Below are 16,697 nucleotides of genomic sequence, written 5' to 3'. Positions count from 1 at the left end.
AATGGGCTCTGATCCAATCTGACTGGTGTCCTTATGAGAAGAGGCGATCACGAACACATAGGCCCAGAGCGAACACCGTGTGAAGACACAGGGAGGAGAACAAACAAAGAGAGAGGTCTCAGAAGAAGCCAGCCCTGCCGGCACCTTGATCTTGGACTTCCGGTCTCCAGAACCGTGAGAAAATACATTTCTGCTGTTTAGGCCACTTAGTCTGCAGTACTTGGCCATGGCAGCTTGAGCAGAGGAGGGCGGTGATATTCACAAGGGTCCAGGGATTAGGACCTGGATGTCTTTGGGGCTATGATCAGCCCGACACCTTCACTTGCCATCTCTCTACCTGGGTGTATAACTAATGAAAGCAAGGAGTTTATGTATTTTGTTCTTTTTTAAGTTTATGGATTTATTTTTTGACGAAGAGCGCAAGCGGGGGAGGGACAGAGAGAGGGGGAGAGACAGAATCCCAAGCAGGCTCCATGGTGTCAGTGCAGAGCCCCATGCAGGGGCTCGACCTCATGAACCATGAGATCATGACCTGAGCTGAAATCAAGAGTCGGTCGCTTAACTGACTGAGTCACCCGGGTGCTCCTGTATTTTGTTCTGAAAACAGTGTTTAAGGGGCGCCTGGGTGGCTCGGTCTGTTGAGCGTCCGACTTCGGCTCAGGTCATGATCTCACAGTTCTAGGATTCAAGCCCCGCGTCCGGGGCTGTGCCGACGGCTCAGAGCCTGGAGCCTGCTTCGGATTCTGTGTCTCCCTCTCTCTCTGCCCCTCCCCTGCTCGTGCTCTGGCTTTCTCTGTCTCTCAAACATAAATAAATAAACGTTAAAAGAAAAACCAGTGTGTATCCTCAGGGAGTTAACACGCTGGTGTGCGGAGTCAGGTAGTGAACAAAAGAAGTCAAATACATGGTCTGTCACACGGCGACGGGTGCTCTGGAGAAAAGGCAGGGACAGGTGAGGGAGGAGGATACCGTTTGTAATGTTAGAAACGGAGACTGAGGAGGACCTTCTGAGAAGGTGACACTGGGGTCACTGAGGGAGGCGAGGGAGCCAAGCACGTTGACAGCAGAGGGAAGAACGCTCCGGGCAGGAGAGACAGCAGATGTAGAGGCCTGCGGGGTGGGGGTGGGGGGGCGGGGGGCTGCTCCCTACAAGGGAGAGAGAGAGCCAGGGTAAGTGCATGGCCTGGCAGAGGGCCAGGTAGCAGGGCGCGTGGTCAGAACAGCCGGGACACTCCTGTGGGGACTCCTCGGCCATCAAAAGGTCTCTGGCTTTGGCCCTGCGTAAGCCGGGAGCCATGGCAGGGTTTTGAGCAGGTGCTTGACTTGTCTTGACGTATGTTTTAAAAGGATTGTTTTGGCTGCTGCGTGGAGAGAAGGCTGGGGGGGCGTCAGGGAGCTCAGTTAGGAAGCTGTGTCCAGGACGCCACCCCTGGAGGCCGTGAGAAGTGGCTGGAACCTGGGGTCTTCTGGCGGTCGTGCTGCAGGATCTGCTGGCCAGTCTGCTGTGGGGTGTGAGGAGAGAGGGGTCCCGGATGGCTGCGAAGCTGCTGGCCTGACTACCAGAGAGCCACCCGAGCTGCCATCTAGGTGGGCAAGGCGGGAGGGGGCAGGCTTTGGAAGGTGGGGGGGGGACTGGGCTCCAGCGGGGTGTCCATGGGACTCCCAGGTGGACGTGTTAAGAGTTGGATGTGTCAGCCCGGAGCCCAGGGGAGAGATCTGTGCTGAAGGTGTCACTCTGGGAGTCACCAGTGCACGGGTGGTGTTTAAAGCCATCAACTATGAGAAACCAAAGCAGGGAGACTGATGGGCTGAATGCTGGGACTGGCAGACTTTCAGAGGCCAGAGAGTGGAGAGGGGACCGGCAAGGGATATTGAGATTTTTTTGTTTTAAAGTTATTTATTTGTGTGTTTATTGGGATGGGGGGAGAGGGAAATCCCAAGCAGGCTCCACACCCAGCGCAGAGTCTGATACGGGGCTTGAACCCACAAATCACGAGACCATGACCTGAGGCCAGTGGGACGGCTAGTCAACTGAGCTACCCAGGCACCCCAGCAAGGGATATTTTTGTTGAACGAGTAAGTGAGTGAGTGAGTGAGTCTCCTTTGTCGCCACTCTTGGGTGAGCTGTGTCATCCCTCACGGACTGTCACAGCGGTCCCCTTGTGGGTCTCCATGAACCCACCCCTCCCCCCTTCTTCCCCCTCCCCGCTCCCTCCAGGCACTCCAGCTGTCCTGACCCTCCTCCCTGCTCTGCCTGCTGAATTGCTTTTTGCGCTCCTCTGTCCTCTGGGACATCCTCCCAGAGCATCACCCCACCGCCTTCTCTTTCCATCCGACCTCCTCCTGGCACTGCTGGCACAGACAACCACACCCCCAACAGACAGCTCCCTCGCCACCCTTCTGACCTAGGGGTATGCCCACCGGCCAGGGGGTTGGCTCTAGGACGGACGGAGGGAGGCCTGAAGCCACGTGGGCCCTGGGACGTGGAATTGGTGGTTTGGGGCGGAGATTCTGGAATCTGACACGCAGGGCGTGCTCCAAAGGGGAGTTGTGGGCTCCACGTGGGCGTGTTCCCGTGGGCCGTGTGGGTGAATGGCTCTTCCTTTGAGGGGATGTTTCAGAGGGAAACGCTTCTGGTTTTTCTTAGGTGGGGCCGTATCTCCCTTGTCTGCATGGCTGTTCACCAAGGCCGAGGGTTTGGTCTGGACACAGGGTCATTTTTGTTTTCTCCACCCCTTCGGCTGCACCCTCAGCATCTGGAGGCCACCCACTAGGCCCTGTGCTCCAGCTCTTGGGCCTAAGGGGGAGGCCTGGGGAAGGTGTGGCTGGGTGGGTGAGCCACCTCCTCAGGGGAGACCTCCGGGAGTGGGCATGTGTGGGGCCGGCTGGCCATGCTTCCCCTATAAAGGGGCTTTATTATTAAAAGGCAGATTGAAGATGGAGAAGGATGGATCTGCCAGGAGCCAAGGGCAGGTGATTTTGGTAAATAGCACTCCCAAATACACTTCGAAGAGTGGAAGTTCCTTCCGTCCCTGGGGCGGATGAGACCGTACAGAGGAGGCCATGATACCGTTTCCTTCAAAAGGTTTTCACTTATTAGGCTTTTCTGAAGCAGTTAATTCTCTTTTCTTGTTTAAAGGAAAAAAAATATATTTCATCCGGGGTTATACCCAAGTGATTAAAATGAATTTTCTGCTGGGGATATAGCTCCCCAGATCAGGAAAAAAAAAAAAATTGTTTTTTAATTAACCACGCAAATAAAACCAAGAGAGCATCAACAATCAAAAACAGTCCCCAAATATCCAGGACAAAAAATAAAATATTTATTGATCTATCACAGCGAGACACAAAGAGATGGGCGGGGCAGGGGCGGGAAATGCTCTGAAATACAGTGGCTCCAGGGAGGGCTGGGGGTTACAGTACTGCATGGGGGGGACCCAGGTTGGGGAGGAGATTCCTGCTGCCCCAGCTGGCACAGCTCCTCACACCCTGGGTGCTCAGGCCCCATCGTAGGGGGGTGGGGTGGGGAGTGGAGGGGTGGAGGCAGGGCACAGGCCGCCGGGACAGGTTAACCAGGTTGACGGTGGGGGCGCCCAGCCAGCTAGTGGTGCGGGGCGCTCAACTGGGGACAAGGATGGATGGACGGATGGACAGACGGGTGGATGGTTTCCACAAGAGCAAGAGGGCTATTCCCGATGGCGGGGGGCGGGGGCGGGGTGTTCCCATCCGAAGGGGTCCCAGTCACGGGGAATAGGTGGGAGACGAGGGGGCCAAGAGGTGGTATGACCGAATCCAGCTTGAGGCTTTTGGTGCTTGGGTACCAACTGGACCGCAGCCGAGGTGGGGGGAGAGGTTCTGGTGGGCAGGGGGAGATGGGGCTGCCCAGGAAGTGTCTGCACCATCTTCAGAGGAGCCCCGGGGAGTGGGTCCCCGAGGGGCTGCCCTTCCCTCCTCCCTCCCCCCCCAGGAAGATGAGAGCACCAGCACGTAGCACCAAGTTCCCCTGGAGATGGAGAGCGTATGGAGGGGGGAGCTCCTGGGTGGGAAGGGGGTGGGGGCAGGGGGCCGAGCCCACCCGCCCCTGGCCTCTGAAGTAAGGGGCTTCCTGGGGCCCACCTGGCCACCACTCTTGTGTCCTTGCTTTGCGGATTCCCGAGGCCACCCAGCCTGGCCTGTCCCCTCCCGGGGCGGGGACTGGGGAAGGGGAGTGGGGGAGGGATCACGAGGGGTTTACATTCTCCACCAAGCAGTAGCACCAACGTTGATGAGGTCGCGAGTCAGCGGTCCTGGGAAGCTCACTTTCTCTTCCGGCCACAGGATTTCCCCAGGCAGGCCCCACCTGGGTGGGAGGAGGCACGCGTGACCGTCCGGCCCCCTCTGGGTCCCGCTCAAGCCCCTGCCCGCTCGGACCAGCTCCGAGCTGTTCTTACACCCACATCACCGAAATGGGGAACAGAGGCTCCAAAGCCATGAGCAGCCTGGCCGCCACCTCCCGCCAGACTCTGAGCCGTCACATTGCACAAACTCCTTGTGGGCAGCTGGGTGGGAGCAGGGATAGTGATGCAATCAAGACTCAGAGAGGGGAAGGGACCTGGCCCGGACCAGGTCTCTATCTTCTGAGTCTACTGTATTTGAGAAGCCTTTAGCCAGCAGCTCTGAGCAGTCCCCATAAGGGAAAGGAGGGGAAGGGACAGCTGACAGAGTCTGGAGGAGACGGTCCTCCTAAACATGAAGGTGCAATCAGATGAACAGGCTCAGAGAAAGGGAGAACTCGTAGCGGCTGAGCTGGGACACACACTCAGGACTCCTGCCCCCTCCAGGGGACCGACTGATGGGCAAGCCTTGTTTTAAGCCACTGAGGCACCCACGGTCTGCCAGTAGGGCCTGGAGCTCGACGTGGCTCCTACCGCCACCTGGTGGCAGCGGGCAGCCGAGCGGGACCAGGACAGGCTTCCCTCTGTGAAGCTCACGCTGGGGGCTTAGAAAACGGTGTGACAGGGCCACAGGCATCAAATAGTGCCTGACGGAGAGCTGGGTACCCTGGACAGGGTCAGGCTGGTCTTGCCTCTGCCTCTTCCTGCCCTGGCCTCAGCTGCCTCCTCTGTGTAGGTGGGGATGCAGGGGAATGTGCAGCCTGAACGAACACGGGAGTGGAGCTGGGCTTCTCTGGGTCTCCTTTGGGCACTGCTGGGAGGTGCCTTTGGGGGTGCTGATCATGACCGCCCCCCGCACTCCCAGAGGCACGACTGCATCTTTGAGCGAGGGTGTGGCTCTGGGCCGGGTGATGGCCTCTGTACATCCTGCCCAGCTAGGGGCACCTTGGGTCCCCCACCCACCCCTCAAATTCCCTGACTCTAGGGTCTATTGTCCCGCTTTCTCTCTTTCCTTCCCTGTTCCTCTGAGTTCTTCCCTTCCCCACATCCCTTCTCTTTTCCTTGGCTCCTCCGGGTGGGGGTGGGCAGCAGGGAGCGAAAAACTGCCAGGGCTGGCTTGGGGTGAGCCCGGGGGATCCGGGCCCACTCTTAGCTCTGAGTGTGCATGTCGGAGGTAGACGCAGGGATGGGGGGTGGGCGTCCAGCTCCCCCCAGCCTCTCCATACCCTGCTAGGTCTAGTCCAAATGTGCTCCCCTCTCCTAGGCTGATGGACCCCAGCCCCCTGCCTCTGTCTGCCCCTCCCTACTCTGCCCTGTCCCCAGGGGCTGAGTCTCTACTCACCTTGGTATCCTAGGGCTCCCAGGGCCCCTCCAAAGGGCTTGGGAGGTTTGCCTGTGGAGGGGAGGGTGGGGGTTGGGGAGGGGGCCAGGCTTTCCTGCTTCTCCTAGAACCTTACGTTGTACCAGGCCTCCGCCCTGTCTCAGGAGGTTCTGAAGGCCTTCCTGCCCCCAGCCTGCCCTTCAGTCCCACCAGCCTGACCTGTGCTGTCCAGTTATGCTCCTTGTGGATGGCATCCCACCTGTGGAGGTCTGAGCAGCTAGGAGGGCGCCCCCGCCCTGAGTCAGACCCTGGCCATGCTGACTGCCCCATCTAACATGCCCTGGGCTTTGGCCTCCCTGACCACCTACTTGAACGGACCTTGTTTCTCCCCTTACACACTTCCTTTCCTTTTCTCTGGGACCTTGTCCGTCTCTCCAGTCACACCAGAGACGGGGTGGGGTGGGAGTGGGGGGTTGGCCAGGTCTCTGTCTCCCTCCCGGTGTCCCATCAAATGCCAGGCTGGGAGCCCCAGGAATGGGATCACTGCCCCCATTCTTACATCCCAGGGCTGAATTTTCTTGGCATCAGAGGGCCAGCCCGAGGCCGTGGCCACCATAGTATTGTACCCCGACTCCATGAAAGTAACTAGGGCCCCGCCTGAAGCGGGGCTCCTCCTTATTGCAGACTCACTGCCAATTCCCAGGCCCCCAGCTCCACCACCTGCTTCGGGGGAGCCCGCCAAGCCTTTCCGGACAGTGTGGGCCCCACCCGAGAGGGCCAAGTTCTGAGCCTGGGTGTCAGGAGCCCGGGGCTCTGCCTCCCTCGGTGTGTGACCTTGGACGAGTCCCTCCCACTGTCTGAACCTCAGTTTGCCTCATCTGGGACACGGGGCTTTGGAAAAGCTGATGCTCCCTGGCCCTTGCAAGGGAGGTGGAGAGGACTGAGGGGAGGCCCTGTTTCGTGTGATGGAGGTCATGGGTCTGCCCCCCGGGCCTGGCCCTTCTGAGCAGATGGCGTGGGGGAGTTGACAGGAAGGGGCCCGGGGACAGGGAGGCTGGGTGTACCTGGGTAAATGGGAGACAGTCCAAAGCCCGGTCTTGCCGCAACTCCTGTGGGAGGGGTTTGAGGTTGGTGTAGGGCAGGCCCTGCTCCAGCCGCTTGGCCTACTGCCTCTCTGCCCAGGACCACCCCCTCCCCCTGCGTGCCCCTCACTGGCTGAGCAGCTTTCTTTACAAACCTTGTCTCCAGCCCCGTAGCCCCAGCTCATCAGCCTGGTGTCTGTCACCCACAGTGTACCCCCTGACCCTGAGGCCTGCCCCTTTGCCCAGGATGTTCCCTTTCCTGGACTATCCTCCCTCTCTCTCTCTCCCTCCCCCCCCCCCCACCGTGTCTTTGTCCCCCGGCCGCTATCCAGACAGGCCTCCTCTAGGCCCTGGGCAGAGCTGAGGATTTCACAGAGAGATGGATGGCCCTTGCCTCCAACTGGGAATGGCCTGGTGGCCCCTAGGACACCTCCAAGGCCAGTGGCACCTGCAGGTGGACAGGGGTTAGGACCACACACGATTTAAGGGGTGCCGAGCACCCTCTCTGGGTTCTGGGGGCAAGAACAGGCCTTCAGGGCTATTGTGAGCAGGACTGAGGCCTGAGTTGGGGTGGGGACAGGGGACAGGGGTGGGGTGGGGTGCGAAGCAACCTCACACCTGGGCAGAGGAGAGGGCAGGAGAGAAACTCACCGTATTTGGCCGCTTTAGCAGCTGCAGCTGGGGACACACCTGGGGAGACACGGGGTATGTGGGCTCAGGAACAGCAGGGCACTCCCCGAGTCATGTCCCCTCCTGACCTGCTCGCCCCACTTACCATCTGCCCGCCGACTCATCCGCCCTGCCGCCCTCCCTTATCCATCCCTCTTCCCAAAAGTCTTTAGTAAGTTCTTCCTGTGTGTCCAGGCTGGAGCACGCAGGACGAGATTCAGGCCGGCTCGGATAGGGGGACACAACGGATGACCCACGGAAGAGGGAAATGTCAACACGAGGCCCGCCACGGTGGCAGAGATTTTGGGGAAAAAAAAATTCCCTCCTGACTTTGCTTTCCTTCTCTGGAAAATGGGCACAACCATCATTGTCTTGATGTACTCCCACTTAAAGTGGTCTGGGAGGCTGATGGAAGAGAGGGAGGGGAGGGGGCGCCCAACTGCAAGAGGGTGTTTGCTGAAGGTCCCCCAAATGCTGCAGGCCAGCCTGGGGCAGGTGCGTGGGGTGGGAAAGAAGGTCAGTCTCTGCGTGTCTCTCTCTCATACACACACACACACACACACACACACACACGACCCATGAACGCTCTGATTCCAGAGTAGCCACTCACCTCCAAAGCCCCCAACCCCTGGGATGGCTCCGCCGGCTCCGAGCCCCCCAACTCCCAGGGCTCCGGCTCCCCCGAGGCCTGTGGAGAGAGCCGCGTGTTCAAATCCCGATGGTGGGAATAGCTGGTCTGTCTGCAGACAGTGGGGTTCTCATCCTTGGACCCACGTGGAGCCTGAGCTCCTGGGGCCTCGAAGGGCTGGGCCCTGGGGAGACGATGCCTCTGAGGGCCCCGGGGGCGGGTCGGGGACTATGTGCTCCATGGTGCACGGTCAGAGGCCTCCCCGCCCCAAACCCCAGGGCCTGGGGGCCACCCCCACCTCCAACCAGCACTCACCAAACTGGGCAGCTTTGGCAGCGGCTTTGGCAGCAGCAGCTGAGGCAGCAGGTCCGGCTCCTGGGGACACAGGAGGAGCTCAGAGTGAGGGACGCTCCACTGGTCAGCATTCCTCCCTGCCCAGCCTTTCCTGGGCTTTATTTATTTATTTATTTATTTATTTTTTAATGTTTCTATTTAGTTTTGAAGGAGAGAGAGAGAGAGAGACAGACAGAGCATGAGTGGGGGAAGAGCAGAGAGAGAGGGAGACACAGAATTCGAAGCAGGCTCCAGGCTCTAAGCTGTCGGCACAGAGCCCGACGCGGGGCTCGAACTCACAAATGGTGAGATCATGACCTGAGCCGAAGTCGGACACTTAACCGACTGAGCCACCCAGGCGTCCCACCTGTCCTGGGCTTTTGACTCACCTACCACACCGCCTGGGACACCTACTCCACCAAGAGCCCCCACCCCTGCAGCTCCTGTGGAGAGATGATGGAAAGTCAGCACCCCAATTTCTGCAGGACGAGGTCTCCCTGCCCCGGGGATGCTAGGCAGAGCAGACGGGTGGCCAAAGTCACGTGACCCAGCGGAAGGAGCCTCGGTATGGGTCCTGGCTCTGTCCTGACCAATCGGGCAAGGGGGGGGACCCCTTTGAGCCTTGGCCCACCCATTTTGTCTCCTCCCCAGACAGCTGGTGTTGGGAGCCACAGGTGGCCACAGCGGTGGCTACGAGCTGCGGAGGGCAGAAGACGCGTCTCGGGTCCTGCCGATCCTGTGTTCAAATTCTGCTTTCTCACTATAGCTGTCGCCTCTCTGACCCCCAGAGCCCCATCTCCCTAACAGGGATGATGATCCTTACCCCACTCACACTACAGGTGTTTGGGGAGCGGACGTACTCTGAGTTCTGAACCTCCGTCCAGTACGGAGCTGCTGCGTATGGCCAGGGAACGCCTTATGCAACAGTCACGGTTCTCTGTGCTTTGCATGCGGTGGCCCGCTTATTATTCATTGCGACAGGGCAGGCAGGCACTATTATCGTCCCCATTGTGCAGATGAGAAAATTGAGGCCCGGCAGAGGCTACGCGGCGTCCTCAAGTTTCCGCGGGCAAGAAATGGGAGCCAGTGCCCTTAACTGCTTTGTTTCCCTGGCAACGTCTGTTAGACTCAGGCAGGCCAGCAGCCGGCAAGGAACAGGAGAGGGGCCTGTGGGCCACCAGGCCCGTGGGGGGTGGGGTGGGGGCCAAGGAAGCCGGGATTTTCCGAAGTGGAAACGGGCCCCAAGCGGACTGGCCGGGGCCGGTTGGCGGTTCCCTGGCAGAGGCCGAGTCCGGCTCCTAGGAGGCCAGGAATGCGGGGGCCACAGACAGTGTGGGTCTGTCCAGGCGGGCTGCCACGTCCTCCAGGCTCGTGGCAGGCACAGTCATGCTGACAGCGAGGCAGGCGGGAGGTGAGCCTAGACGAGGTGTCCTGGCTGTGCTGGAGAGGAGGCAGGAGCTGCCCGGCCGACAGTAGGCGGGGCCCCTGGCCTCGGGTCCCATGAAACTGTCAGGGCCAGAAGGGCCTTAGGGACCATGGTCCTCATCAAGGAACCGCCACCGGCGGGGGGGGGGGGGGCGGGGAGGAGGAGGGGGTTTGGAAATGTGAGGGGCGTTTCAAGTCGTCCCGGAGCTGGAAGCATGATAGGCATTTAGGGGGCAGGAGCCAGGTCTACTGAACCATCATTAATGTGTCCTAGAAACTGCCTTTTTCCACCCTGACCATCCCAGCCGTGCGCTGCAAGCTCCGGGCCCCGGGCCCTGGCCCCGTGGAGGAGCGAGGGGTGACCAGGTGTTCTCAGGGCTGATAGGGCGGCTAGCAAGCCACCCAAGGGGGGTGGGCAGTGGGCAGGGCGCACTCACCATATTTGGCTGCTTTAGCGGCAGCCAGGGGTCCAGGGACTGGGGGAAAAGGAAAAGAGGGCTGGTCAGCAGCTGAGCTCTGTGCCCAGAAGTTCTGCCTCCTCCAGGCAGCCCTCCCTGACTTCATCAGCCTTCATCGTTCGTCTCAAAGCCCTGGAACAGAGACTCCCGGCCCGGAGCTCACCCTGACAGGTACAGAGCTCCGGGATCTAACCGTGCCACTGCCAGTCTGGTCTGGGGCTGCTTGGAGGCTGAACTGTGCCTCCTTCTTCCAGTGTGATCTGCCTGAGGCTGGACGCAGAGCAGGGGCTAGGTGAAGAACTGGAGGTCCTAGTGGCCCTCTTGCCACAGTGCACTGCTGAATGGGAGCCAGACTGGCCCACTCATGCCCGCCGACCCCAGGGACCTCCACCCTCCTTTCCTGGGTTGTGGGCTCCTTTTCACTTCGGAACCCCGTCACTCCTCTACTGAGCAGGCAGAAACTCTGAAATCTAGCAGCCTGGGGGCACTCCCTTTGCCTGGCCTGCCCCCCATCTGTTACCCTAGTCGTCTCTGACTGCTCAGGAGGACCTGATGGGGAATTTACTACGATCCCCTGAGTAAGGCTCCCGGGAATGTGTGGCCAGGAAGAGAGGTCTCCCTCCTCCGAGCTCAGGGGGCAGTTTCCGCCCAGCCCCTAGAAGGCCCCTCACCCGCACCTGCCCCAAAGCCAGGAACGCCAACGCCAACTCCAAAGCCAGGAACCCCAGCACCAACTCCAAAGCCAGGAACGCCGGCACCAACTCCAAAGCCAGGAACACCAGCAGGAAGCCCAGCTGCAGCCCCTGGGGGAGATGGGCAGGGGTGCGGTGGCAGCAGGTAGGGAGCATGCGCCCCTGGGGGTGTCCCACCCAGGAAGCCGAGTCAGGCCCCAAGGGTGGGGCCCAGACCCATGCAGGGGTCTCCTTGCCCTTGACCTGCCCTCTGTACTCCTACCAGGAATGGTCTTCCTAAAACTCCCACCGACCACCAAGTCCAGCCTCTCCCAGTCTGGCATTCAGGGCCAGACGGTGGCTGTGGACACCACCGTCCTTTCTAGCCTGATTCCCCGCCCCCCTACCGGCTCCTTCCCTCTTGGATTAACTCACTTCTGACAACCATCTGCAACATTTGCCGTCGGCACCCGTGTGTCCCATATAAGGACAGGAAACTCGGGGGTTGCTTCGCTAGTGTGGGACCCAGGGCTTGAACCCAGGTCTCCCTCAGGCCCAGTCTATGCTTCCAACCCCTCTGGTGCTGAGGCTGCATATCGTGGCTTGGGTCACACTGGGCCAGCCCCAGGCTCGCAGGGGTGAGGGGAGAAAGGTGGTAGGGCACTCACGGTACTGGGCTTTGGCGGCCGCTTTAGCAGCGGCTTTGGCTGCAGCTGGGGTCCCCACTCCTGCAGGGGGAGGGAGGGGGGTTCAGAGATGGCACCCATGGAGGATTCAGAGGTCCCTCAGGCCCTCTTACTCAGTAGCTCACCTGTAACATCACCAGGGCCAATGCCAATGCCGGGGCCAATGCCAGGAGCCACGCCGGGAGCCACGCCGGGAGCCACGCCGGGAGCCACGCCGGGAGCCACGCCGATTCCAGGGCCTAAACCTGCAAGAACGGAAGAGCTAATTCTTCACCAGGTCCTGACCAAGGAAGACAGAGCTGCAGGCTGGAAGTCCAGAGCCTTGAGATCTTGTCCCAGCCCAGACACAGACTTGCTATGTGACCTTGGACAAGTTACTCTCCCTTGATGGGCCTGAGTTTCCTCATTCCTAAAATGAGACATGTGTGGGATCAGGAGCTCTTAACCTTTGGAGGACAGGGGCCCCTTTGAGACTTTCGGGGGTGATGGAGGCGGTTACACAGCAAAGGGAACTCTGCAAGACAGGTAGACCCGGGCTCACAGCTCAGCTCCGCCGCCATTTGGCTGTGTGAATGTGGACGTGTCTCTTAAGCTCTCAGAACCTCAGTTTCCCCATCGGTAAAATGGGAACGGTAGTACCAACTTCGCAAAGTCGGTGTAAGGATTGCCTCTGCAAACAGCAGCTTTGTATAAAAGGGGTTGTATGTCATATGTGAGTTTGGGGGTCAGCAGCCCCGACGTTGAGATGTTCTCTGGCCTAGACAGTGCTGAGTTGCGTGGTCTGAACCTTGATATCTGCAGGTCCCCAAATTGCCTCTTTGCCCCCGCCCTGGCCCAGGGCCTGGCTTACAGATGGGAATCTAGAAGGGCTGCTGTGGTTTGGCATATTCAGGAAGGTGCTGGTCAGGGAGCCAGAAATACCGGCCGTAGCTCAAGGAGATGGGAGTCCAGTGAGCCCAGCGTGAGGTGCCGAGGGGGGCAGGCCCCAGCTGGACTCGGAGGCGGCGAGGGATTTGGGAAGGATGGGGAGCCCGGTCCTGGAGGGCTCACCAGGGCCCGCTCTCACTTTGCTTTCCTGATCAGGACTTCACCCACACCCCTAAAAGTGGTCAGATAAGCCAACGATTGTGAGAAAGCCCAGGATGTGACAGCCCGAGGGCACTTGCCTCCTTGGGGGGAGTGGCGCCGCTAGACCCTAGAACAGGGAACATGAGAGAGCCGTGCTCCAGAATGGGGGGTTGGGGGGGGACACTTACCAAACTGGGCGGCTTTGGCAGCGGCTTTGGCGGCTGCGGCGGCCGGGGTCCCCACTCCTGGAGGGGTGAAGAACAGGGATCAGGGGGCAGTCCCTGGCACCCCTCCCCACATCCTCCCTTCCCCTTCCCCGATTTTGGAAAGACCACCCATAGGGAAATGTCCCCTCCCCCAGCAGACCCTCCCCACGCTGCCTCCTTGCCCCTGCAGACAGAGAGGGAAGCACATGGAGTCGGCCTGCGTCCCACTCCGAGGATGGCCCACTAGTCAACCTAGGCACGTCCCTTCCCTGGGAAGCGGCCCTGGGACTGTGACATTTTAGCTCTGGCTACGGCAGACCGGAGCCCAAAGCTGATGAATTGAAGCACAGACCCTCTCCTCATCCTCTAGAAGGCTTGTGCAGCTTTCTGCTGATGGTGGTGTTTATTTAAGAAAAAAAGAAGAAGAAGAAGAAAAAAAAAAGAGAAATTCCTAACAGTGCCCGTATCCCAAATGGGAGGAAACAGCCCATTTCTTAGGGGGAAACTCAGAAGGGAAATTTTCTCCCGGAAAGAAGGCACACAGAAGAGAAATCTGGTGGGGAAAAGCCACCGAGGACGTGAGCCCAACGGTGGTATAGACCTTCCCTCCTGATCAGGAACCAGAAAGGCCCCTGGAGTGAAGGAGGCCATCCAGCCCTGGCAGAGCACAGCTCGGCCATCTAGCTGGATGACGGCTGACTTCCCGAGCCCCCCCCACCCCGGCAAGCTGGGGTCCCCTGGAGGGTCTTCCCTCCAAAGGGGAATTCGCCCTCTCCCCTCCCCACCCCTGGGCTCCGTGAAGTCTTGCCATCTGCAAAGTGATGTACTTGACCCGGTCAACTCCAGGGCTCCTTTCGTGAGACAAAGCCACCCCTCCTCTGGGTTGGGGACGCAGCTCACCTGGCACCCCTCCTACGCCTGGCACGCCTGCTACTCCGTCTCCGATGCCTGGCACCAGCCCGCCCAAGCCTCCGACCCCTCCAGCACCTGGAAGAGGAAAGAGCGTCAGGCTCCTGGGAGAGGGAAGGGGAGATGGTGGAGTGGGGAACAGAATGGCTGCATGGGCACCTCCACCTGGCTGATGTGGGGTACAGCTGAGAAGCGGGGCTGATAACCATAGTGGTGAGCAACTGAAAAGGGCAGAAGAGGTCAGAGTGGCTTCGGAAGATGGGGTCGGGGGACTCCTGACCTTGACCCAGGCCATTCAGCCCCAGGGGCCTGAGGGTGGGGTTGCTCTGCCCTCTCGCTGGAGAACTGCTCTGAGCTTGGAGCCTGGGCCCCAGGGGAGAGCAGGGCTGGGGTGAGCAGGAGGGGAGGGCACCGCCCTGGGTGTGGGGACAGGCAGGGCAGGGGCACTTACCGTACTTGGCTGCCTTGGCGGCTGCTGCTGCCTGAGCTGCGGCTGCTGCCTGGGCAGCGGCTGCTGCGAGGAAAGAGAGAAAGTTTGGGGCATCTCAGTGGGGCTGGGCGAGCAGTGCTCATACCCAAAGTTGCTGGAGGCCGTCCTCGCGCGCGTTGAAGCCCAGTCTACGCTCCCTTGCGCCCCCCTGCCTCTCCCCCGCCCCCCCCTCCGCCAGCCCTACAAAAGAGAAGTTTCCCCAGATGGAACTAAGGCTCACCGGAAAGGTCAGCTCCAGGGACAGCTCCAGGGACAGCGCCCACTCCAGCTCCGACACCGTAACCAGGAAAGCCCCCGGCGCCGATCCCGAAAGTGGGAATGCCTCCAACTCCCACTCCCACTCTGGCCCCTGCAGAGGGAAGAGAGTTGGGTGGAAAAGCATGTCAGTGAGGGAGGCTGGGGAGGGCTCAGGGGGGTGCCGGTCAGCCGGAAAGACGATGCAAACCTCTCCCAAGTCTGATGAATGAAGGACCGGAAACCATAGAATGCACGGGCCTCCTGCCAGCCTCCTGCGGGGAGCATTTACGGACACCCTGCCCCCTCTACTCTCCAACCACTGTCTTCTCTGAAGGGCCCCTTTGTCGGCTATAGAGAGATTGTGGGCAGGTCCCGTATCCCCAGTCAGGCTTGGGCTCCTCTGAGAGGGCCCCGGCCAGGGCAGGGAGGCTCAGGGACGTGGTCTCCACTGGGAAGGCCGTACTGGGACTCTCCCATCACTCAGCCCCATGGCCTCGTGGTGGGAGACGACCAGAGGAGACATTGCCCTGGGGCCCAACAGTTCCAAGTCCCAGCTCTTGTCAGTGGCTTGTGATGTGACCTTGGGTAAGTCACTCCCCTTCTCTGGCCAGAACAGGATGGGGCAGAGCTAGCCACACAGCGCTCACCGTATTTGGCTGCTTTGGCGGCTGCTTTAGCGGCTGCAGCTGGTGACACAGCTCCTGGAGAGGCCAAGGGGGACACAAATGACTCAAAGTTCTACCTATCCGTTCACCCATGCATATCCGCATTTACTCCTCTGACCATCTGTCTACTTAACCACCCGTTCATCCACCCATCGACCTACCCACGTGTCTGTCCATTTGTTTGGCTATCCTTGGACTTCAGTCCACCCGCTCAACGACTTATCTCTCTGTCCCTCTGTGCACCTACCTATCCATCCACTTATTCACTCATCTGCCTATCTGGCCATTCATCGATCCATCCAATCATTCATTTTGCATTTGCCTTCCACACACCCATCTAGTCATTTGCTCACTGAACCATGTGCTTATCCATCCATCATGCATGATCCAGGCACCCATCTATCCAGCCATCCATCTTTCTAGCCACTTATCTAGGGCCCCATCTGCCCTTCCATCTGTCCTTCCATCCCCGCGTCATCTATCCATCCATCATTTTACCCATGTGTCTAGTCATCCATATATCTACATATCCTTGTTCTGTCCCTTCATCTACCCGTTCCCTCATCCATCAACTTGTCTACTCACCTACTCACTTGCCATTCACCTACATACCCAAGTGTCTGTCCATCCATCCATCCATCCATCCATCCACTTACCCACCATTTACTGAGCACTTATTCAGCTAAGGGCTGGGAACACAGAGATGAAAAAGAAAAGGCCACTGCCTCCAGGAGCACACTGACAGCCAGAGGATGAATTAGAGAAGATGACGCTGGCAGTGACTAATTAGGAGGTTGTTACAGCCCAAGGAGGAGAAGGTGAGGCATGGGCAGTCGTATGAAGAGAAGAGGATAGATGCGTGAGGTATTAGGGGGAATCTGAAAGTCTTAGCAACAGTTTCAATATTTCTCTCTTACCTGCGCGCATATGCACGCACACACAGCCCAGCTCACCTAGTCAACCCACAATTCCCCGGGCCCCCAGTACCTGGGACTCCAACACCTGGGACTCCAACACCTGGGACCCCAACACCTGGAACTCCAACACCTGGAACGCCAACACCTGGGACCCCAACACCTGGAACGCCAACACCTGGGACCCCGACACCTGGGACTCCAACTCCCGGGACAAAGCCTGGCCCACCAGGCACCACAGCTCCGGCAGCTCCTGTGGGAGGAAAAGATTGTTTTCCTGGCCGGACCCTGTGGGAATCTCAGAGGGCCCCCAAGGGCATGGCTCTGGTGATCTGTGGGAGAGGCAGGTCCTGAGTGCAGATCCCAGGCAGGCTGGCCTTGCCCCTGCGTGGATCCAACCCATCGGAGAGAAGGGGAGGCAGACGGAACCTGCACAGAGCTCTGCGGGTTTGGATCGGTGGACGGGAAGAGCCCGATCTGTGTCTAAAGTAAAGTCAGGTCTCTCCGCTGGGCGCCCAGGCAGTGGGTGCGGCAGGTGCGGGCAGCCCTGAAGGTAGGAAGG

At 59.6% G+C, this 16,697-nt stretch overlaps 1 protein-coding gene and 1 pseudogene across 9 annotated transcripts in view; both read right to left on the bottom strand.

Moving 5' to 3' along the window:
* Positions 1 to 3,301: 3,301 nt before the first annotated feature.
* LOC122234592 lies at positions 3,302 to 3,902 on the bottom strand (annotated as a pseudogene).
* ELN (elastin) overlaps positions 3,302 to 16,697 on the bottom strand; it is a 31,408-nt gene continuing 18,012 nt past the window's right edge. For 6 of the 9 annotated variants that reach the window (XM_042971627.1, XM_042971630.1, XM_042971633.1 and 3 more), the window contains 16 exons: positions 16,209 to 16,388; positions 15,204 to 15,257; positions 14,540 to 14,668; positions 14,281 to 14,343; positions 13,821 to 13,907; positions 12,903 to 12,959; positions 11,772 to 11,891; positions 11,629 to 11,688; positions 10,967 to 11,092; positions 10,269 to 10,307; positions 8,796 to 8,849; positions 8,389 to 8,448; positions 8,056 to 8,133; positions 7,428 to 7,466; positions 6,759 to 6,803; positions 3,302 to 4,339 (listed from right to left, as the gene is read on the bottom strand). In XM_042971627.1, coding sequence (XP_042827561.1) covers positions 4,296 to 4,339; positions 6,759 to 6,803; positions 7,428 to 7,466; positions 8,056 to 8,133; positions 8,389 to 8,448; positions 8,796 to 8,849; positions 10,269 to 10,307; positions 10,967 to 11,092; positions 11,629 to 11,688; positions 11,772 to 11,891; positions 12,903 to 12,959; positions 13,821 to 13,907; positions 14,281 to 14,343; positions 14,540 to 14,668; positions 15,204 to 15,257; positions 16,209 to 16,388 — 1,235 coding nt within the window. In that variant the 3' untranslated portion in view covers positions 3,302 to 4,295. The remainder of the gene's footprint in view (positions 4,340 to 6,758; positions 6,804 to 7,427; positions 7,467 to 8,055; positions 8,134 to 8,388; positions 8,449 to 8,795; positions 8,850 to 10,268; positions 10,308 to 10,966; positions 11,093 to 11,628; positions 11,689 to 11,771; positions 11,892 to 12,902; positions 12,960 to 13,820; positions 13,908 to 14,280; positions 14,344 to 14,539; positions 14,669 to 15,203; positions 15,258 to 16,208; positions 16,389 to 16,697) is intronic. The other 3 variants (XM_042971628.1, XM_042971631.1, XM_042971629.1) reach the window with 3 other exon arrangements.

Source organism: Panthera tigris, chromosome E3, assembly GCF_018350195.1.
Source record: "Panthera tigris isolate Pti1 chromosome E3, P.tigris_Pti1_mat1.1, whole genome shotgun sequence".
NCBI classification, from domain to species: Eukaryota; Metazoa; Chordata; class Mammalia; order Carnivora; family Felidae; genus Panthera; species Panthera tigris.
This window is presented reverse-complemented; position numbering and strand designations above follow the sequence as displayed.